The 22,952-nt window shown below is 44.3% G+C and overlaps 3 protein-coding genes across 3 annotated transcripts in view; 2 read left to right on the top strand and 1 right to left on the bottom strand.

Moving 5' to 3' along the window:
- LOC308309522 (neurogenic locus notch homolog protein 1-like) overlaps positions 1–19,258 on the top strand; it is a 36,754-nt gene extending 17,496 nt beyond the window's left edge. The window contains exons 10-35 of the mRNA XM_080755407.1: positions 126–239; positions 809–1,042; positions 1,589–1,699; positions 4,128–4,320; positions 4,744–4,889; positions 5,016–5,129; positions 5,870–5,989; positions 6,293–6,445; positions 6,857–7,085; positions 7,379–7,580; positions 7,992–8,145; positions 8,557–8,741; positions 9,068–9,200; positions 9,652–9,909; positions 10,023–10,135; positions 10,531–10,854; positions 11,651–11,898; positions 12,361–12,798; positions 13,090–13,235; positions 13,838–14,051; positions 14,434–14,515; positions 14,626–14,788; positions 15,091–15,389; positions 16,044–16,191; positions 16,313–16,410; positions 16,753–19,258. Coding sequence (XP_080611533.1) covers positions 126–239; positions 809–1,042; positions 1,589–1,699; positions 4,128–4,320; positions 4,744–4,889; positions 5,016–5,129; positions 5,870–5,989; positions 6,293–6,445; positions 6,857–7,085; positions 7,379–7,580; positions 7,992–8,145; positions 8,557–8,741; positions 9,068–9,200; positions 9,652–9,909; positions 10,023–10,135; positions 10,531–10,854; positions 11,651–11,898; positions 12,361–12,798; positions 13,090–13,235; positions 13,838–14,051; positions 14,434–14,515; positions 14,626–14,788; positions 15,091–15,389; positions 16,044–16,191; positions 16,313–16,410; positions 16,753–17,970 — 5,837 coding nt within the window. The 3' untranslated portion in view covers positions 17,971–19,258. The remainder of the gene's footprint in view (positions 1–125; positions 240–808; positions 1,043–1,588; positions 1,700–4,127; positions 4,321–4,743; positions 4,890–5,015; positions 5,130–5,869; positions 5,990–6,292; positions 6,446–6,856; positions 7,086–7,378; positions 7,581–7,991; positions 8,146–8,556; positions 8,742–9,067; positions 9,201–9,651; positions 9,910–10,022; positions 10,136–10,530; positions 10,855–11,650; positions 11,899–12,360; positions 12,799–13,089; positions 13,236–13,837; positions 14,052–14,433; positions 14,516–14,625; positions 14,789–15,090; positions 15,390–16,043; positions 16,192–16,312; positions 16,411–16,752) is intronic.
- A 318-nt stretch (positions 19,259–19,576) lies between these two features.
- On the bottom strand, positions 19,577–21,580 carry LOC308309670 (ribosome assembly protein METTL17, mitochondrial-like; the record flags this gene model as incomplete). Its single annotated transcript, XM_080755582.1, has 2 exons — positions 19,577–20,853; positions 21,565–21,580. 2 exons carry the CDS (start codon positions 21,578–21,580, stop codon positions 19,577–19,579), a joined length of 1,293 nt encoding a protein of 430 aa, XP_080611708.1.
- Positions 21,581–21,719: 139 nt separating this feature from the next.
- LOC308309977 (cytochrome c oxidase subunit 4 isoform 1, mitochondrial-like) lies at positions 21,720–22,232 on the top strand (the record flags this gene model as incomplete). The annotated part of the gene is made up of 1 exon (XM_080755991.1): positions 21,720–22,232. The coding sequence occupies one exon, from the start codon at positions 21,720–21,722 to the stop codon at positions 22,230–22,232; it is 513 nt and encodes a 170-aa protein (XP_080612117.1).
- Between the last annotated feature and the right edge of the window lie 720 nt (positions 22,233–22,952).

Below are 22,952 nucleotides of genomic sequence, written 5' to 3'. Positions count from 1 at the left end.
CAATATCCAAACTCAAAACAGTTACAGAAATGGGTTTCTTCTATGGCTTAAATCATGATATAAATAGAGGGCCATATTTGTGTGATTATGTTGACAGTTGTTATTTCCTTCCCTGTTTGCTCTAGGTTTTTCGGGCAATCTGTGTCAGGTGGACATTGATGAATGTTCGAGCACGCCCTGCAAGAACGGAGCCAGGTGCATGGACGGTCCCAACAAGTACACCTGTGAATGCTCTGAAGGTAACAGGCTTTACTTTATTTATTTTACCATTAATTTACAGTTGTTTTATCTTCGTTAATCACCCAGCATTGTTGGATATTGCTCTGAGGATGGTGTCTTTGTGCTACATGCCAGCAACGTGACAAGGAGCATGGGCATCTATTCTGAGCCGTGCACGCTGAGAGTTGAAACATTTACAAATGTATACAACGTTCGTCTCAGTGGCCTTGTGGTTTGAGTGTCCACCCTGGGACTAGAAGGTCGGGGATCGATCCCTGGCCGGGTCATACCAAAGGGTTTTGATTGGCGTAAGACCCTGTGACATACTAGCGTCACGTCCAGGAGGTGTACTTGTACATCAAACTGCCTCGCGCTAAGGAAACAGGAGATGGGCTCCTGCCCCCTATGGGCCTCATGGCTCGGCAAGGCTTACTTATACAACGTTGGGTGTTTAGATGAGTGTTTTAGAAGAGTGCTTTGCATATTCAGCTGGGAGAAAATTCTTTGGTGACACATGCCTCGTATCATGCGTGTAGCCCCTTTTGTACGACGGATTCCAAATGAAACATTCTCCTCTCTTCCTGTCCAGGTTACACAGGGCAGCACTGCGAGGCAGACATCAACGAGTGCTACTCTGACCCCTGCCACTACGGCACTTGTAAGGACGGCCTGGCTTCCTTCACGTGCTACTGTCGTCCCGGTTACATCGGGCGACTGTGCGAGACCAACATTAACGAGTGTCTGAGCCAGCCTTGCAAGAACGGAGGCACCTGCCAGGACCGGGAGAACACTTACATCTGTGCCTGTCCCAAAGGCACCTCAGGTGAGAAATACAACATGTACATTAGAAATGCTACATTTAAATTACGTTTTTGTAACCGACTAAACGACCAGTCTAAAAGGGAACACTAAGGAAATAGCCCAAACTGAGAATGTTTTGGTCTATAATGCCAGCCTTCATTGGAAAAAAGGAATTTGATATATAAAAGTGATTTGGAAATGCCTAATATAACATTCACATAACCACATTTTATTTAAAATGCCACAGAAATGTTGTGCATTATGTGACGTTTGTCCTACTAAATGTATGCAAAGAAATCAATTGTTGATTTGACACAATGGTTTCATTGCAGGAGTCAGCCACTGTTTTACAATTTCTAAACTGCAGTTATGCCTTAATTATTTGTCCCACAGCGACTGCTGGACAGAAAAAGCAGAAAGTAAAATGATTAAGGCAATAGATTACACTCAACGGCTAGTAAATGATTAATAGGGACAGTGCCGTTTTAATAGACTAGTCGTCTAGCTGCACACATCCCCAATATCATATTTAAAAACAATTCTCTCTTTGAATGTTTCTGCTTGCCAGGCTTTAACTGTGAGGTGAACCTGGATGACTGCAAGAGTAAACCCTGCGACTATGGGAGATGCATTGACCAAATCAACGGCTATGTGTGTGCATGTGAGCCAGGCTACACAGGTGAGTGGCAATGCCGGGCAGCGTTGTTATTATAGTTCAGCATTTTCCATAGTTTTTATTTCGATTATAATTTCAGTTTTAAGTTGCACCAAAAGTGTTTTAGAACTAGTTTACTTTATTATTATTATTATTATTATTATTATTTAATTTTATTTATTATCTGTTTAAAGTTCAGAAAAAAATGCAAATCTACAAGCTTGTAGATGTATGTAATACTTCTGACGATTCTTTTGAAATCGCTTGAAACTAAAAGAATGCCATATCCAGCCGAATGGTAATATTGACAGACTTAAAACTAAAGGACATTTTCTCTATGATTTTAGTGCGTTTCTGGTTAGTTTTTGTAAACGTGCACAATACATTTTCCAGTTTCAACCAGGCTACACAGGTGAGTGCTGGGCGGGGTCTACAGGTGCAGGGGGTGTGGTCCCCTGGGCACAAGGGGGAGGGGCAGGTTGGACAGGTGGCTGGCGGGTCCACTCCTGACAGAACAATGGTGTCAGATTGCTCACATGGACTGGGAGGAGACCACAGTCCCACTCCCAAACCTGATACACACACATCACCCACACGCACACAAACACCAACTTTGTTCGCCTCTTTGAAAAGACTTTGGTGACGTTAGACCTTGAAAGAATTTCTAAATGTTTTTTGGGCTTTAAACACTGCAATTTAAATGTGTTGCAGTTGCAGCCCCAGTAATGGTTAATCAGTGACCTCAGTTCAATTACTTCTCTGGTAATTTACTCACAATTCACCAGTGGACGAATGTAAAGGTTAGATATGAATCCAGGTCTGTAGTGTGGCATAGCAGTTTTATCTGCCTTTTCCCATGAGGATCCTCTTTCATGGCCCAGTAAAGCCAGTTCTCTGTGTGTGTGCGCGTGTGTGTGCGCGTGTCCCAGTTATTTTATACTTTTGGCCTTTTTGAAAATATCTGATTGGCTATCTACAACACGTCGACCTTGAGCTTGTAGGTCTGCGATTTTCGTAATTGTGTATAATTGGGCACATTTTTAACCACAAATCGTTGAACAACACAAATCTTCTCTTATGGGGGTCCTTGGCAAAACATATTTTCAGATGGGGATCCTTACCCATATATATATATATTACTTTAGGGTTCCTTGACGCAAAAATGTCTGGGAACCACTTGTTTAATTAATGCAGAGAAGGGCAGGATTGAGTGTGCGTGCAACGTGCGTGCATGCAGGCAGGCTCCTGTGTATCCCACCTCTTATGTTTTGTGGGTTGAGTGCACAGGGCGAGGCCAGCCTGAGACACAGAGGGACAGACAGGGGTCTATTGTCATTGCAGAGCAGGCAGTTGGGTCCTCCCCTTTGTGATTGATGAACACTAGAGAGGGAGGAAGGGGGAGGGGGATCAGAGGGGGGTCAATTGTTGCTCGGCAGCGTGTGAAACAGGGGGTCTTCTGGGTCCTTCTGTCCCCATAAAGTCCTCTAAGGTTAGTTCGTACTGTGGTGGGGGTTGGGGACGTTTGGGGGGATGTGGGTTGCTATGAATATCTCCTTCCATCCCCAGCACACACCCCCCCCCCCCCCCCCACCCCCCCCTTCTTTCGGCTCCAGCTAAAACAAGGCTTCCCAGCTCGAATTCCAAAAACCTTGGTATCTTCCCAGTACCCCAACCTACAAAAGAAATACAGCATGAATTAACCGGCGTTTTGATTTCAAATGTATTTAATTTATTTTAATGAAAACGATAAAACCGTAAAATAGGGACACTTACTTGCGACCCATGAAAATCGGTCCGTGACCCTCAAAAAGGGATCCCTGGCCCATTGTTTGTGGAACGCAGTGGCTGAAACGCACAACAGCAACCTACATTCGTTGAATGGAGAAGAGAAGAGGTGATATGAACACACAGACACTGGAGCTGCTGGGGCCACTCCCTCAGGTGTGCTGCGTTGAGGGAGGATTTAGTGTCACTTCTATTGTGCATACAGCTTCTACCTGCTGCTCCCACCCACCCACTCAGTCAGTCAGTCAATAAGACCTCAACCAGGGTCTCTATGAACACTGTCCAGATGTGGTTTATAAGCAACAGTATTCATCAACTCACATATTTTTTATTTTATAGAATACTCAACTTTAAGCATGAACCCCAGCATCCAAATTCTAGCTGGAACATTAGCCAAAAATAGCAGATCAACAAGCTCACAACAAGAAAAGTCTAGAGTGTGGTTACTTTGTTTTGTTTTTATATATATATATATATATATATATACCTGTGTGTGTGTGTGTGTGTGTGTGTGTATATATATATATGGAGGGTTTTGTTTGCTGTGGAAAAACGATAGAAAAGTATTAGAACATTTAGAAAACATTTTTGGTCTAGAAATGTTTGCCCAAAACCCATATTATAAAGACATAAAAACCTATGCTTTTGTTTTTTCTTGGGCTTTTAGGAACAATGTGCAACTTCAACATCGACGATTGTGCAATCAACCCCTGTCACAACGGCGGCACCTGCATCGACGGCATCACCAGCTACACCTGCCTGTGTCCTGTGGGCTACAACGACGCCACCTGTCTGTCACAGGTGGACGAGTGTGGCAGCAACCCCTGCATCCATGGTCGATGCCACGACCTCATCAATGGGTGAGAAAATGGCCCTTTTTAAAACACGTTATGAGCCGCAAGAGGTCGCAAAAAAACGACAATTAACCACTTAATGTTAATGGTGGTGATATTTGTCTTGTTAAATAGCTGTATTATTCTGATGGTAGTCATTTCTATAGAGTTTGTTCAGTAACAGGGCGTCTCCCTGTCGCCTAAGTAACTTGGGGGGGGGAATAAATCAGGTCAGGATGCCAATTTGATCCAATCAGGAGGGAGAACTCTCTTATAGGATATGAGATCAACAGTGAAATTGGAAGTGATAAACCAAACCAACAAACAAACAGAAAAAAATTGGAAGTGAAAGTTGATAAAAGGTTGACAAATGATCTTTGTGGGGTAACAAAACAGGGTAGCAAACCAACATCCCTGTGACCTTTTTCCAATTCCTTTGTCTCGCAAAAGATACAAGTGCTTTTGTGACTCCGGTTGGAGTGGAACCAACTGTGACCTCAACAACAACGAGTGCGAGTCCAACCCATGCATGAACGGCGGAACGTGCAAGGACATGACCAGCGGCTACCACTGTACCTGCAGACCTGGCTTCACTGGTCAGTGCTCCCGCCTTCCTTGTGTGTGTGTGTGTGTGTGTGTGTGTGTGTGTGTGTGTGTGTGTGTGGTGTTACTATCATCATAAAGTAACACTAACCAGTGTGTGTTTTACATCATCACCATAGGGCCTAATTGCCAGACTAACATCAACGAGTGTGCGTCCAACCCCTGCCTGAACCAGGGCACCTGCATCGACGACGTTGCCGGATTCAAATGCAACTGTTTGCTGCCGTACACTGGTATGATTTTGTGTGCAAAGCCAGTGATTTACAACAAGGTCCCCCTCAAATGGAATATATAGATTATAGAAAATGGAAACTCTGGGACCAAATGGTCCATTTGGTTACACACGCTCTCAGAGTAAAATGAACCCTGAGGAGTTTGCAGTGTTGGTTGGCGTCCCAGAGATACAAATGGGTGTCCAGGGCCTAATCAAACTGGGGTCCTTGAAAGAAAAAAAATGATCACTGGGCTAGATAACTGCTGACTCGCTTCTTTAAACCAGGCAGGCTCTTCCTAAAGTACAATTAGGAACACTTATCCTCCTGCAGCATGCTATTTTAGAAAACATCTTACCACCTAATGGCCACTAACGGGATGTATCTCCATGATGTGCTGTGCAGCAGGCATAACACTGAATGTTTTTGGAATAACAGGCTCCCTGCGCTCCATTCCCTACTCTGTGGCTTCCTGTTTCCTGTCTGTGATCGCACAATAGCAGGAAACAGGAAGGCCCTTCCTGCTTTAATAGCTAGGTTGCCGTGGAAACGGATAAGGAAGTGGGATGGAAACTGGGCTTTAAAAATCGGTGTCACTCTTAAAGATAGGGAAATAGAAACACATTCTGCCTCGCTGACTCATGTTATTTGTGATGATTCTGAATAATACAATTATTCTCAGCAGCAGTGACTACTCCACCCAGTGGACATGCTGTGTAACAACAGCAGGTATTGATGCGTTTACTGTGTACTCTCCCCAGGCGAGAACTGTGAGATTCTGTTGGCGCCCTGCAGTCCCAGACCCTGTAAAAATGGAGGAGTGTGTAAGGAGGCTGAGGACTTCCAGAGCTTCTCCTGCATTTGTCCAGAGGGGTGGCAAGGTATACTATCCATCAACACCTCTTCACTGTCCGGCAGTAACCTTGTATCTTGATAAAAAATTAATTAGAAAAAAATTAATGACCTTTGTCGTATGCTAGAGTCACACAGAAGTAGTGAAAATAGCCGATCTACAACCTCACAATGCGAGGCGTCGTGAGCTTGTAGATCGGCAGTCTGTTTTGGACATGCAAGGTTTCCACCTGACATTGTCCATCCATATACTGTACATACCTACTGTATATACATGCATACAAAAGAAAGTGTGAAAGATCTGACCGTGTCGCTCTCTTTCACATCTCCAGGTCAAACCTGTGAAATAGACATCAACGAATGTGTGAAGAGTCCGTGCCGTAACGGCGCGACCTGCCTCAACACCGTGGGCAGCTACCAGTGCAGGTGCATGCTGGGATACACAGGACAGAAGTGTGAGACAGACATCGATGACTGCAGGCCAAGTAAGTCCTCCAGCTGCATACAATGTTTGAAACATCCTCGTTTTAGAACCCATTAAACGGGAAAGCACCTGTACAAGCACATTTTATACTTTGGCTATTAAAGAATAGCAGATATACAAGCTCATAGTGTGTCACTTCGTGCCGAGCGATGAGCTTATAGATCTGCTATTTTTGAAAAATATATATTTTTGCAAATCTTTGAAGATATGTGTTTTTTAAACGAACATTTTAAACTAAAATCTTTGCTCCTGGGAGCCCCTGGAACAAAATATTTTGAGATGGGGTGGTCTGCGGCCAAATACATATCATTTTGGGGGTTTGTTTGAGATATACCAACACAAGTTTTTCAGAAGACATTTGTAGAATTGGCCTCAGGTCTCAATGGGCTAACTTTTACCTAATTTCTTTCAGACCCTTGCAGCAACGGTGGCCTGTGCAGGGACGGCGTGAACAGCTTCTTGTGTTCTTGCCCACCGGGCTTCCGCGGGGACAGGTGTGAGCAGGACATCAACGAGTGCGAGAGCGACCCCTGCAAGAACGGAGCCAACTGCACGGACTGTGTCAACAGCTACACCTGCACCTGCCGAACCGGGTTCAGTGGGATCAACTGTGAAATCAACACCAATGACTGTACAGAAAGGTACAGACCAATGCTTCTGTACAGTTTCTGTTTGAGAACATTTCACTTACATGGAAAAAATAGACAACTAGCTGAACTTTATTGTATTTTAGTCATGCCCAAAATAGCGACCCCTGGTTGAAAGTGGTTAAAAATCAGGACACATTGGCTGCATAATTGAATTGCCGATGTCATAAAACAAAAGTAAGATAATGGCCGATATACCGGCCAGACCAATATATGAGACAGTCGGTCCATCAACCATGGACTAACCATCGTTGTATAATTATTTTATTGTCTTCATGTTTCTGTAGCTCTTGCTTCAACGGTGGCACCTGTGTGGACGGCATCAACGCCTTCACCTGCCTCTGTCTACCTGGTTTCACCGGTAGTCACTGCCAGGACGACATCAACGAGTGTGACTCCAAACCTTGCATGAACGCCGGTACCTGCCTGGACAGTTATGGGACCTACAAGTGCACCTGTTCTCATGGCTACACAGGAGTCAACTGCCAGGTAGGAGAAAGTCTGGGACGAAAGCCGTCGGCAATGTAATCACGGCAAAATGTCAGTGGTGGAAAGCAACTAAGTACATTACCAGTATTTCAAATTTTCTATACTCCACTATATTGTACTTTTACTCCACTATTATTTGAAAATGATAATTACTAGTTACTTTGTAGATTTAGATTGTTATTTAGCTTGTTGATCTGCTGTTTTCAAATGATTTTATTTGGGAACTTTTATACATTTTGGAATCTGCGAAATGGGACACTTCTGTATAATGAGCACTTGATGCCAATACTTTTTGTACTTTTACTAAAGTATTTCTACATGGTGGTATTGATACTTTTACTCAAGCTGTGCTGCTCTGTGTTGATGTAGTAGTGCATGTATTTTAACACACGTTTCCGGAATCTTCCACAGAACCTTGTACGCTGGTGTGATTCATCCCCGTGTAAAAACGGAGGTTCTTGCTGGCAGCAGGGGGCCTCCTACACCTGCCAGTGTCAGACGGGATGGACGGGTCTCTACTGTGACGTGCCCAGTGTGTCCTGTGAGGTGGCCGCCAAACGGCAAGGTACAAAAACTCACCCAATCACGTGTATTGCTTGTATTAAGTTCTCTACACGCACAACCTAGTTACCAATGAAGATTTCTCACTTTATTGCAGAGGAATAATAATGTGTATGTATACTCGGGACACAAAAAAACTGTTTAAAAAGTAAAAAGCATTAGTTCTGTGCATCTGCAGTATACTTATGTCGATGGTTCTTAAAGTGTGACCATATTATATACCTAGGATATTGTTTGCTAGTATTTTATTGAACAATTCGGAAATAATTTGGACAACAACGTGGGGTCTCTACAAAACCTTTTCGGCTCCTCCTCAGCCATGTACAATATATCAAATGATTAATTGGTTCCTTGGAAGTGTGTGGGAGCCACTGATCAATGTGCCTAACTCCTACATGTGGTCTTGTCCTTATAGGCGTGGAGGTGGTTCATCTGTGCAGGAACTCAGGACAGTGCCTGGATGCAGGAAACACTCACCAGTGCCGCTGCCAGGCGGGCTACACGGGCAGTTACTGTCAGGAGCAAGTGGACGAGTGTGCGCCCAACCCCTGCCAAAATGGAGCCACGTGTACAGACTATCTGGGAGGCTACAGTTGTGAGGTACGTCGCACACTTCACCCAATGACCCAATGCCTACGAAACCAGTTGTTCACAAACGTTTTCGTGCCAAGGAGGACCCCCAAAAAAACACTTTTTCCTGAAATTTGGCAAATGTACAAGCTTGCAGCTTGAGCTTGTATATCTGCTATTTTTTAATATGATGCTTTCCCGCTTATAATGATTAATCCAATGTCTTACTCCCATGTATACGTACTACACATTAAACCAAACGGACCCATAACGGTACCATTTGTCGTGTGTGTGTGTGTGTGTGTATGTCATTATGTGCAACTTACATATTATGCTCCTGTCATTCTCTCCGCCAGTGTGTCCCCGGCTACCACGGTGTGAACTGTTCCAAAGAGATCAACGAGTGTCACTCTCAGCCGTGCCAAAATGGAGGCACCTGCATTGACCTGGTCAACACGTACAAATGCTCCTGTCCCAGAGGAACACAAGGTATACTGTACAAGCAGCACACGTCATCTTATCTCTCCTTCACGATTGCACGTACACATACAGTACACATGCACGAAACTACAAAAACAGCTATAGTTAAAAATCTTCAATAGTAGCGAAAATAACAGCTGTACAAGCATGTAGTCTCTACCATCAGCCGGACGGTGGGGGGAGCAGCAGCGTCGTTGTGATTTTCCTTTTTTTTAATCATGTGGGGGCCCCTTATAGGCCCCTTATAGTGCCACTTGAGGCCCTGAAAGGGGCCCGTTTGATACCAGTCTCTAGACTAGAGCTTAAAGACTCTCTAAGCTCTAAGAGCTGCTATTTTCAATGCAATATCATACCTTGCTGAGCTGCTATTTTCACTGTAGTGTCATAGAGCTATCTAATATCATTGAGCATTATTATCATAGAGCTATAATAACGAGCATTATTCATCACATGTCCTCAGGTGTCCACTGTGAGATCAACCTGGACGACTGCAACCCTTCCACCGACCCGCTGACCAACGAGGCCAAGTGCTTCAACAACGGCCGATGTGTGGACCGCATCGGGAGCTACCAGTGCGTCTGCCCGCCGGGCTACGTCGGCGAGCGCTGCGAGGGCGACGTCAACGAGTGTCTCTCAGACCCCTGCGACCCCCGAGGGTCGTACAACTGCATTCAGCTGACGAACAGCTACCGATGCGAGTGCCGCGCCGGGTACACAGGTACTGACTTAATCGCAACTACACACGGAAGCACCATTTTCAATACACACATGTGCGTACATGCCTAGATGTTTACCAAGCTGACCTGGTACTGGTATGTGACTTTTCTCTAGGACAACGCTGTGATAAAGTGTTTGATGGCTGTAAAGGCAGACCCTGTCGAAATGGAGGAACTTGTGCTGTCGCCGGTAACACTCCCCATGGTTTCATCTGCAAATGTCCACCCGTAAGTAAATTAATAACATTAACCGTATAATGTATTCATGCACCTGGACTTGTTTTATATATTGCTGCTTTTCATGTATGATGCTTTTCATTGGTTAAATATTTTAAAGCCCACAGACAGACTTGGGTCTGACAACCACATTTGTTCAACCTGGCATCACTATTGTAGGCATATGTGAAAATCAAAACATTTCTTTCAACATTCTACAAGTTCATAACATGTTACGATGCGACACATTTTGAACTATTTTCACTAGTTTTGTTCGAAAATTGTATGACAAATGAATAGAAGGTACAACAACTTTCTGCCTGATATTTAAACGTGTGTATTTGCCCATGTTTACTTGTAAAGAAACATCCGACCGACAACAACCACTGTGTTTTTTTGTTGTTTAGGGTTTCACCGGCTCTTCGTGCGAGTACGACTCGCGCTCCTGCGGCAGCCTGAGCTGCAAGAACGGAGGGACGTGCGTGTCGGGCCACCTGAGCTCGCGGTGCCTGTGTCCCGCGGCCTTCAGCGGGCCAGAGTGTCAGACCCCCACGGACAGCCCCTGCAACTCCAGCCCCTGCTACAACGGAGGCACCTGCCAGGTCATGCCGGACGCGCCGTTCTTCCACTGCGGCTGCCCCCACAACTTCAACGGCCTGCTCTGTCACATCCTGGACTACTCCTTCCCCGGAGGGTTCGGCCGTGACATCACCCCGCCCCCGGAAGTAGAGGTGAGCTTCTAAGGAAGGGCCTGTCTGTCAACGAATCTGAATTATCTTTGCGTAATAATCGCTAACAAATGTAGGCCTATCTGTGAAAAACAGCAAAAATAGCTTATCTACAACCTATGAGCTCGTGATCTTGTAGATGGGCTATTGTTCAACACTTTTGAAAATGTTCAAATTCATCTTCTCTTTTAGCCTTTGTTCATTATTTATTTTGATTACCGGTCATTGGCATTTTACACATTGTGTGTGCACATTTAAATAATCTGTTATATCATCCCTGTGCGATTTTTGTGTACAAAGCAACTAAGAACTTAAAATAAGTGGTAATTGGTAAATAGCTCTATATTCTGGTACTCATTGTTATAGTGATTGTTCAGTCACAGGAGTCTCCAGCTATTTATTAAACAGAAAATGCATTTCCAGGTCCGGATACCAATTGTATCCAATCAGGATACAGATTAAACAAGTGAAATTGGAACTGGAACACTATAAAAAATTAAGCTGATAAATGGGTACTCTCTCCTGATTTGCTGACATTTTGTCACCTACCTTTTAAAATGTATTTTCTGTTTATTAAAGAGCTGGAGAGATGGGAAGACTCCTATTACTGAACAAACACTATAACAATTAACAACCATTACTAGTATCACAATATAGCGCTTTCTTTAACCTTTAACAAAAAACTTGTATTTTAACCAAAAAATATCACTTACCCTACCTTTTAAATCCTTATTAATCACACTTATTTGTATGACAATTAGTCGTCAACTAAAATGTCCTGATCCGTGACAACCCCTAGGTGAGCTGTGAGATACCCCAGTGCGACGAGTGGGCGGGAAACCACATCTGTGACTCGCTGTGCAACAACCACGCCTGCGGCTGGGACGGCGGCGACTGCTCGCTCAACTTCGACGACCCGTGGCAGAACTGCTCGGCGGCGCTGCAGTGCTGGCGCTACTTCAACGATGGAAAGTGCGACGAGCAGTGCAACAACGCGGGCTGCCTGTACGACGGCTTCGACTGCCAGGGACAGGAGGGACAGTGCAAGTGAGTTTCAGCTTCCAAGATACAACCCACAGAACCATATCGTTGCTGTCGGGCAGCCATATTTAAAAACAAATTGTGTGCGTAAAACGCGTTTTGAACAGTTGCTATTGTTTCTTTTTTTTAAAGTCCTGAAAAGTAACAGTTTTGGACATAAGGTTTCCACACACACACGCACATACTACATATACACATGCTTCAATCTGTACTATGACAAAAGTTTTTAAAAAATCTTTAAATGCTAAATAGTACATACTATTGCTAATTGTATCCATTGTTGTTTTTGTTTTTGTTACCGCTACAAATGCTGCTACAAATGTTGAAACCAAAGAATTTTACAAATGTGTTCTGTTGTATTCTGGACTTTCTGGTATATTAGATCTTGAATGATGAAAACTAACCAAACATAAAGCAAAAGAAAACCAACCTGAGCGTTTATCAGGTCTCTTTAATGTTTATCCACAGCCCACTGTATGACCAGTACTGTAAGGACCACTACGCTGATGGACACTGCGACCAGGGCTGTAACAACGCAGAGTGCGAGTGGGACGGCCTCGACTGCGCCAACAACATGCCGGAGAAGCTGGCGGACGGACACCTGGTCCTGGTGGTCCACATCCCCCCGGAGCAGCTCCGGAACGGCTCTGCGTCCTTCCTCCGAGAGCTCAGCAGCGTGCTCCACACCAACGTGGTGTTCCGCCGAGACGCCAACGGGGAGCCCATGATTTTCCCCTACTATGGGAGTGAACAGGAGCTGGCCAAGCACAACGTGAAGCGCTCCACCGAGGGCTGGCCCGAGTGGGCAGCGATGCCGTCTAGTGTTTTGGGTCAGATGAAGGACAGCATGTCTTCCATGATCGCTCCACGGAAACGGAGGGAGTTGGACCCCATGCAGGTTAAGGGGTAGGTGCCACTGTTAACACTGTAATAACGCAATAACCTTATATTATGATATTTCGAACAAATTTTTACCATATTAACCCTGGCATCCCTGTTATGGACATATCAATATAGGCAGAAATAGATTATGGCAGATTTACACGTGCACAAGAGCTTGTACTTTGGCTATTTCCTGAATAGCCAAAGTATAAAATGGGGCTTAAGTGGCTGTAACCATGTCCAAGAGAAATTGGACATCAAGCCTGTAGCGAGAAGACTTCGATAATAACCAGTGTTTATGTTTTTTTTGGACAGCTCGGTGGTCTACCTGGAGATTGACAACCGTCAGTGTTACCAACAGTCCACCGAGTGTTTCCAGAGTGCCACGGACGTGGCTGCGTTCCTCGGAGCTCTGGCCTCCAGTGGAAACCTCAACGTCCCCTACATCGAAGCTGTCACCAGTAAGTCACCTCATTCCTACTCTTACTTATGAACCCATTAAAGGCAAAACATACCTTAAAAAATATATATTTTTTTTTAATATACCGGTATTCAAAGATATTGCAGATTTGCATCTTCACAATTTTTGAATAGCAAAGTATAGCTTAAATCTAAAATGACACAGCTGCAATTCTACAAATCTAAATCAGTAGTTGTCACAATTTTTCACTAATGATCAAAAATCTGTGTTTGAACATCTACACCAGCCCTGAACAGTTATGGAGAACTTTTCCAAAAAACTAAACATTTTAATAGTAAGAGAAATCTATGAAAATCTGGGAACTAAATCGTTACCAAGACATTTCTTCACCAATGTGTTTCTAAATGTACTAAAATTTTTAAATTCAACTCCTGTGGGAAATTGAGTTATTAGCATAATATGTGACCATACCCATACATCCTATATAAGGCCAAAAAGTCAAAATTAAAAAAGCAACTACCGGTAGTATGGAGTAAATATCTGAAGTTGTTATCCCTTGTCTGCCCTAACATCAAATATTTGACTTGTGACATATAGTGTGCTTCAATGCAACCCATTCTGACACACTCTGCTCTTCTCCAGGTGTCCGGCCTCCTACGACCTCTCATGAGCTCTATCCAATGTACGTGGTGTTCCTCGGTCTGGCTGCCTTAGGGTTCATTTGTCTCGGTGTCCTTGTCAACCGCAAGCGGCGCCGGGAGCAGGGCCAGCTCTGGTTCCCTGAGGGATTCAAAGTGTCTGAACCCAGCAAGAAGAAACGCAGAGAACCTGTGGGAGAGGATTCTGTCGGACTGAAGTAAGCACTAAACACTTTGGTTTGACTCGTGGTGAAAGTTCTGGATTACATGCGCTTAACGGGTACCTCTCTCATCGTAATGGTTTCCATTATGTTCATTAGTTCAGTGGGGGGGGACGGTGGTTCCAGCAAAATGAGAAACAGACACTTAACACTATTTTATTTGTCAGTTATTCAAAAATATCTGGTCTATTTTCGAACAATTGTGGAACATTTGTGAATAATTAAAAATAAATTTTCAGATGGGGGCTGCGACCAAATGCATATCGTTTGGTGGTTACCAAAAATGTGTGAGGACCACCGCCATAGATGATTGTGAATGTCGTTGTTGTATGACTTACCTGCACATGTGTCTGAGCTACCTATCTTCTATCGTCACCAGGCCTATGAAAACTGATATTAACCTGATGGACGACAATCAAAATGAGTGGGGTGACGAAGATCCAGATTCTAGGCGCTTTAGGGTAAGATTTTACACTATAGATTCCTACTGCTTAAATACATACAGTGATTTACCGGGGCCGTTGATCCTCTCATTTCTTGTACTGACACGAGATTTGTTGGACCTTTTCAGTTCGAGGAGCAGGCTATGTTGGACCTGAGGGACCACAAGGACCACAGGAAATGGACTCAGCAGCATCTGGATGCAGCAGACCTTCGCATAGCGTCCATTGCGCCCACCCCGCCTCAGGGAGAGATCGAAAACGACTGCATGGATGTGAATGTCAGAGGACCTGGTGAGTACACCACCTCTCCTCCATTATTTCCAAAATACTTTTTTTGGTGGGGGGGGGGGGGGGATAATGAGAAATAGGTACGCCAGAGTGATTAATGTGATAGTTTCATGGCTGTATCATCAAACCAAATACTGTAACTATATTCCTTGCTTCCTTGTCACTGTAGTAGATTTTATGAAGCAACGCTAATGAACAAATCCCACTTGTAGCATAGATATTTATGAATTACGTCTACATTGTTTGCGTTTTCCACAATGTCCACATATTTCCTAACCTTTCTTTCCTTTTATTTTGTTTTTAAGATGGTTTCACTCCCCTGATGATCGCCTCCTGCAGCGGCGGAGGTCTGGAGACGGGCAACAGCGAGGAAGAGGAGGACCCCTCGGCGGAAATCATCTCGGACTTCATCTACCAGGGAGCCAACCTCCACAACCAGACGGACCGCACGGGCGAGACCGCCCTGCACCTGGCCGCCCGCTACGCGCGCTCTGACGCTGCCAAGCGCCTGCTGGAGTCCAGCGCCGACGCCAACGTCCAGGACAACATGGGCCGCACGCCGCTGCACGCCGCCGTGGCTGCAGACGCACAGGGAGTGTTCCAGGTAAACTCATCTTATCAACCAGGCCAAGAAACATACTTGTGTTAACTGGAAGCTTAAAATGAAAACGTACGTTCTACAAAATGCCTTCTAAATCAGTAAACTACAACAGTTTTCAGATATAAAGTGCTTCAAACCTTTTCATATCAAGGACCCCCACAAGTATATGTATTTGGCCGCGGGCACCCATCTCAGAATATCTTATTTCATGGAGCTTGTACATCTGCTAGGGCCAAATATTAAATAATGCTTTTTAGCTCAAATCTAAAATGACATTGATGCTTTCCCAGTTTTAATGGGATAATGCGATAAACAGGTCTATATATTCTGAGAGCAATCGTATCAATAGTGTTTGTTCAGTAACAGGTGTCACCCCGTCTCTCCAGCTCTGGAGTACACAGAAAATATATTTTCAGGTCGAGATATCCGAGATAATCTTATCCAATCTGGAACGAATACATAAAGGATAACCTTACAGGATAAACAAGTGAAACTGGGAGTGATGCAAATTCAAATTGATCTGGGTTCTCTCTTCTGATTGGATAAGAAAAACTATCTCAGAACTACAATAACTGAAAAACCTACTCAAGTACACTAATTTGTGATATTACTAGTACATTTTTGAGCCTGTTAAACCAACCATTTGTGATCTGACAGATTTTGATCCGGAACCGTGCCACCGACCTTGATGCCCGCATGCATGATGGGACGACGCCACTGATTCTAGCCGCCCGATTGGCTGTCGAAGGCATGGAGGAGGAGCTGCTCAACTGTCACGCTGATGCTAATGCCGTTGACGACTCTGGTAGGCTGGAGTTCTGGCTCACTTCCACATGTCTTATTTATCATCAGTCCACGAAAATACCTCAAACACTGTTGTGCTTTTGTGTATATTCACCTGTATGTTGTACATCTTTCTTCCTCAGGTAAATCTGCACTTCACTGGGCAGCAGCTGTAAACAACGTGGAGGCTGCTGTGGTGTTGTTGAAGAATGGCGCTAACAAAGACATGCAAAACAACAAGGTGAGGATAGCTTACGGTAACATTATTTTCCCATACAAACCAATCAGCAATGATTGGTTGATTGGTTAGGTAATGGTGAGCATGAACAGGAAAACCGCTGACAACTATTATTTTAATTGTGGCAAAAACCGGGAGTGAATGTTGAAATCCAGCGACATATTGGTGTTTTAAGGATATTTGTTGGGACCCAGGATAAACAGCTTGAAACTGGGACAAACCCAGCCAAACAGGGATATCAGGTCACCGTAGCATAGCTGCCACATTAATGACCATATGCCACAAGCATCCGCTTCGACTCACAGCAGTTTCTGGTGTATTAATCGCTTGGCTGTTGTTTTTTAGGAGGAGACGCCACTCTTCTTGGCCGCCCGGGAGGGCAGCTTTGAGACGGCGAAGGTCCTGCTAGAGCACTTTGCCAACCGTGAGATTACGGACCATCTGGACCGGCTGCCCAGAGACACCGCCCAAGAGCGCATGCACCACGACATCGTCCGCCTGCTGGACGAATACAACCTAGTGAGGAGTCCTGGGCTCCACAGCGCTGCCATGAGCGCCCAGAGCCTGTCCCCTCCTCTGTGCTCACCCAACGGCTACCTCAGCAACCTCAAGCCCGCTCTCTCCATCAAGAAGGTCCGCGGAAAAGGAGGGAAGGACGGAGGCAAAGAGATCAGGGTGAAGAAGAAGAAGTCTCTGGATGGAAAGGGGAATCTGTTGGACACCTCGGGCGTTCTGTCTCCCGTCGACTCTCTGGAGTCTCCCCATGGATACATGTCTGATGTGGCTTCCCCTCCCATGACGTCGCCTTTCCAGCAGTCTCCTCCCATGTCTCTCAATCATTTGCAGGGCAATGGAGACTCCCATATGAGCCAGATGAGTATGGGCAAAGGTATGTCTTTCGATCACAACCCGCCCCGTCTCTCCCACCTGCCGGTGTCCAGCCCGGGCAGCCAGGGCCAGTGTGACTGGATATCCAGGCTGCACGCAGGTCTTGGACAGCACGGAACCTTCACCCAGGGCCCGAACATGAGCCACAACATGATGGGCCCTCTCCACGGAGTCCCTACTGCCACGCTGTCCCAGATCATGGGCTACCAGGGCCTGCAGACCAGTCACCTGGGCACGTCTCCACATCTGATCCAGCAACAGGCTCACAGCAGGCAGCTCCAGCACCAGAGCTCCAACTCTACCACCGCCGGACAGCAGCAGACCCTGAACCAGAGTTACCTCAGCATGGAGCTGAGTGGCTCTGACATGCAGCAAAATGGCTCCGGCCACCCCATGTCCATTCATACCATCATGCCCCAAGAGACTCAGATCCTTGGCACCCAGTTCCTCACCCCGCCTTCCCAACATAGTTACTCGGGACCCATGGACAGCAACACCCCCAATCATCAGCTACAGATTCCTGACCACCCTTTTCTAACTCCCTCCCCCGGCTCCCCGGACCAGTGGTCTAGCTCGTCCCCACATTCCAATATGTCCGATTGGTCAGAAGGGATTTCCAGTCCTCCCACTAGCATCCATTCTCAGATGAATCTCATCCCGGAGCAGTTTAAGTAAAGACATACAGAGGAAATGGGAGCAATTTAAGTAAAGACATACAGAGGAAATGGAAGAACTATAATGAAAAGGAATATATGAAAAACTGACTTTATAAAATGGACAAGAGCGGTGAGCAGCAAACCTGACTGAAGATTTTCCAGTTTATCATTGTTTTTTTACTAACTAAAAGAAAAATGTTTTAGTAATTTTGTATTTATTTATGTACCATTTTATTGACATGGAATTTTAAGAAAGATGCTTTTATATTTATGTTATTTTTTTATTTTTGGTTGTGTATGGGGAGATTAGTAATTGACGGGAGTGCATATCATAAAGAGGCTCCAAGATGTGTAAACACTGGCTATTTATTGTTGTCTTGTGTTTCTAATATTGACTGGATGTTTTGGGATGCACCAATCATCACAAGTTTTAAATTGGGATTGCATTGTCTGTATTATTTTTTTGTACATTTTGTTCTTCAACTTTTATATTTTTTAGTTTGTTATGAAAGGTTTCAGTATTAATTGATTAGCGTTTACTTTTAACATTTATCTTCTTGATTGAAGCCGGTCTGTTATTGAACAACACTGAGTCTTATCACTGTGTCTTTTAGAGGATAATGGCATTCCCCAAATGTCTTTTTTAAAATGTTGCTTGCTACACCTCTTATGCATAAGCATAACCTATGCTCCGTGACTCGTCATATGCAGCGAAAATAGCAGATCTACAATGTCATGCTCAAGTTGTAGATCTGCTATTTTCACACTTTATTCGCTTGACGTAATTGGGCAAAAAGGTAACAGGGTTCAGGTTTTTTACACACGGGATGTGGGACCAGATTTCACAATCAGTTTTATTTTTATTTTATCAACCACACAACACATTGTACAATGTCCCCTCATTATTTAAGAGTCAACAGAAAGCATGCTAAATTATAACTTCAAGATATCAAGTATTATATTGCGGACCTTTTCAAAAGATGTTAAAATGTTACATACTGTATGACACAGTTTACATTAGTGCCAGTGTATTAGACAAATGATGTCTTTTGAAGATTTCCTATTCAAGTATTCTCCAAGTGGAGGTGTGTGCATGTCTGAGGAAGAAATAGCGAAATTCTCCTTGGCTTTTCAATGACATCTCCTGTACTGTGCGATAAGTGTAGTAGGTTCTATGATGTCTAAAAGTGATGTTTTATAAACTAAACAGAGATGATGAAAATGTTCGATAAAAGATGCAATTCAAATTTGATATTGATGCAAAGTTGTATTTTGCTAAATGATTTGTAATACGTCCTCTTGATTAAATAAAGGTTACTGTTACAATTTATTAAATGACTGATTTGTTCATTAGTGAGTCATAGCCTAAGATTTAGACTCGTAGATGTATTCATAGATTGAAAATGTCAGAATTGATAAATACATCTACGAGAGTCTCAATCTTGGGCTAAGTGAGTCAATGACGTGACTCTAATTTCTTGTTGTGTCCATATGGTTTTGTTACATTCAGTGGTGGACAAAGTACGCAACCGCAATACTTGAGTCAATACTTTAACCCAAAATCTTGCACTTGCAAGTGGGAATAATTATGTTTTCAGTGCCATTTATAAAGCCTGACTTTAAGATCACTCTGAATCACTCCGTAAATCCTCCTCATTCTGAATGGTCAGCAGATGATCTCCCCAATCACTGCTCCGGGCACAACGGTATACATCTCTGCCGTGTCTCCTAACAGTGACTACCCGGTGTTGTATTTGTCCTTTGGAGCTGCATGTGTGACAGTGGACATGCCTGGGCCTGCGCAGTACTGGTGCTATTAGCCTAGCCCAGTCCAGACCCTCTAGGTCTGCTGGTTCTTTCCGGGTCAGAATCAAGTAGCTGAACTTCTCCGTCATATGGTCCGGGTTCCTGGGCAAAGGCAGAGGGTGGTACCTTTGGTTGAAGTTGCAGGGTACTATGTTTACCCCTGCCAGCTTGGGACATTGCTGTTCATGAGGACATGGGGCAAACACTGAAGCTGTTCTGGTGTCATGGACCGTTTTCTCTTGTATCTTTAGTAGAAATTCTCTGGCCTCCATAAGTATTTGATGGCCATCTTTAGTCCCATTCTCAACTAGGACCAGATATGAGCTGGTCTTTCTCCACAGTGTGAACAGTGTTTCCTCTCGCTCCCTCTGACCAGGCAGCTCTGACAAGGAAAAGCCCCCCAACACCACGTCAAACTGCACCTTCGGTGAGACAGGGAGGAACTGTCGGAAATAGACGTGCTTGATGTGAGGTTCAGCTGATTCATTGTCACCTTTCAGAAGTCGCTCTGCCAGGGCGTTCATTGGTCCAGAACTATCCACACAGATCATCTCCTTCAGACTGTCCCCCCAGAATGAGTGTGCTGCCCAGACAGAGGTTCCCAACCCTGAGCCAAAGTCCAGGAGAGAATGAGGGGCAAACAACGGATCTCTTTTCTTTATCTCATTGAGAGCTCTTCTCAATGCAGCATAGCCTCCTGCCAGCCGAGCAGCCATGTATGTCACACCCAGCTCTTCATCATACTCCATTGGGGTCCAGTGATGTGTTGTTCTTTTGAGTTCTGACATCACTTTCTTCCTGATCATGGTCTCCAGCACGTAATCATCTACATCCTCTCCTCCTTTTTCTTTTGCCTTCTCCCACAGAGCCTTCTCCAGGTTCATGGCCATCTGTCTCAGTGTAACATCTTCAGTCGCTCTCTTCCTGCTCCACAGGAAGTTTGTGAGGCTCTGAGCTCGATCAGCCAGGCCTGCCACCTGAGCTCTTTTAATGATGGAATATGCAGCACTTGAGAGCTCCTCTGGCAGGCGCAATGTTTTCAAGTTGGTGACACCTGGATGCTTCTTATGGGGAACTCCTTTTAGAAAATGAGGGTCTCACAATTGCCTTTTGACAGAGAACACATGTGCCGTAGCTTCGAGATGCCATGTTTACGAGTTCAGGACTGTTTGTTGACAAGGGTTTTAAGTCAGGACTCTCTCTGGTGTTGGTTCGCACTACACAAACTACATACGGTACTGGTAGGTCTGAAAAATATCAAATGTAACACGACTTAAGTTGGCTCAACATAAATGAACAGACAAAAATATCAAATTGTTCTCCTTCCCTCCTACTGTCAAACACGGTTGCAAGCCTGTCTGACTGACATCTCACAGTGGATGTCTTCCCACCACAAGCCTACAGACTAGATTGAGTTTCTATGCATATATGCATATTTACCTTACTGCTCATTTATTTTAACATTTTCTTTTCTATAATTTTTTATCCCATGATTTTGTAATCCATGTTTTCACCCGGTGCCAATTTGCCTAAACTGTAATCCTGGGAGTTTCCTGGGTATGACGTAGCACGTGGAAGGAATACGTTATTCCAACCAGTTTGCATGTCAATATCAAATTGCCACTGTTACACAATAGGTCTGAGTGATACCCCAACTCTGTTGCTATTAATTGAATAATAATAACTTTAACATACCTTTCAAGACTCTACAACAACTCTTTCTATGTTGCCATGGCTGCCTTTATACCTGTATTCCTTCTGAATATAATTCAAGACATTTATGACACTTCCATACTTCATGTCCAACCTCCATATTTGGCCATCTCTGACCTGGAATTCCATATTGGGCATAGCTGACTCATCGTGATGACAATTGTGTCACTGTCAGAGAGGTTATAAGCTACCGCTGTCCCAGTGAAAGATAATTTATGCACGAGTTTGAGAGTCAAGCAAAGCAAAACAATGTTGGCCATCAGAGCACTTCAAGTTATTAGACACCGTGCCATCTCCACATCCCTCTGTGTACATGGGGGACATGGTGGTGTTACTAAAATAGAAGACTACACTCTCCCAGCCTACTTTGACAGACGGGAAAACCCCCTCCCTGACATTCGCTATGTTCAGGAACTGAGTCCAGAGCAGCGGTCCTTGAAGGAGAAAGAGAAAGGGTCATGGGCAAAACTCTCTAATGAGGAGAAAATTGCATTGTACCGCATCAGCTTCAAGCAAAGCTTTGCTGAAATGAACCAAGGATCCGGAGAGTGGAAGACAGTGATTGGAGGTATGCTGTTCCTGATGGGCCTGGGTGGTCTGGTTGTGTTATGGCAGAGAAAGTTTGTGTACGGGCCTGTCCCTCACACCTTTGAGGCAGAATATAAAGAAAAGGAGCTGCAGAGAATGCTGGACATGAGGATCAACCCAATCGAGGGCATCTCGGCCAAGTGGGACTATGAGAACAAGCAATGGAAGAAATAAATTGTCCTTCTCAACCCTTTCTAGATTAGGGCCCACTTGAAAATTTGGAAAGTGTTTGCGGTCCACCCATCTGACCACTTTTACATGGCTGATATGTTAAGCAGTCAGATGGGAGGACCTCAGTGGATGTTTATCAGTGTTTTCTCAAACTGTGGGTCGTGAATGATTTTCTGCTTTCTTACTCAACAATAAACAAACCAACATATACAGTATAAGTATAAGTATAATACAGCCAACGGCTGGTGTGTCTGCACATTTCTAAAGTGACTTTAAAGTGGCTTTGTTGAAGACCTTTTTAATAACTCTAAAATAAAAAAACACATCCGTGTGAAGTGAGGGGCGCTCTTATCATTATACATCATAATACATCATCTCATTCCGGCCAATTTGAGTTTGCGTCCGACTCCTCACCTTCATATTCAATGTCTGGCTGGCCATTCATTATCAATGGCATTTAATGTTTGTGTTAGGACAATGTTTGTGTTTACTTACACACACCCTCAAAACTGGGCATAGATGTACGTCTCTTATCTCCTACACGCCAAGGTATCTTGGTATCCTGGTTTAAGTCAACCGCAGTAACCGGACACCACTGTGTCCTTAATCCTAGCCTTTGAATAACAGTCATTTTGTGTAGTAGTGTAGTCACTCAGAGACAGTAGAGTTATAATAAGGTGTGTAGACTGTCTTGACACAAAATTGGGGATTTAAAAGTAGAGC

This window comes from Protomyctophum bolini (assembly GCF_963924005.1).
Source record: "Protomyctophum bolini genome assembly, chromosome: 22".
NCBI classification, from domain to species: domain Eukaryota; kingdom Metazoa; phylum Chordata; class Actinopteri; order Myctophiformes; family Myctophidae; genus Protomyctophum; species Protomyctophum bolini.
The sequence above is the reverse complement of the archived record's forward strand: the minus strand, read 5'-3'. Positions and strand labels throughout refer to the sequence as shown.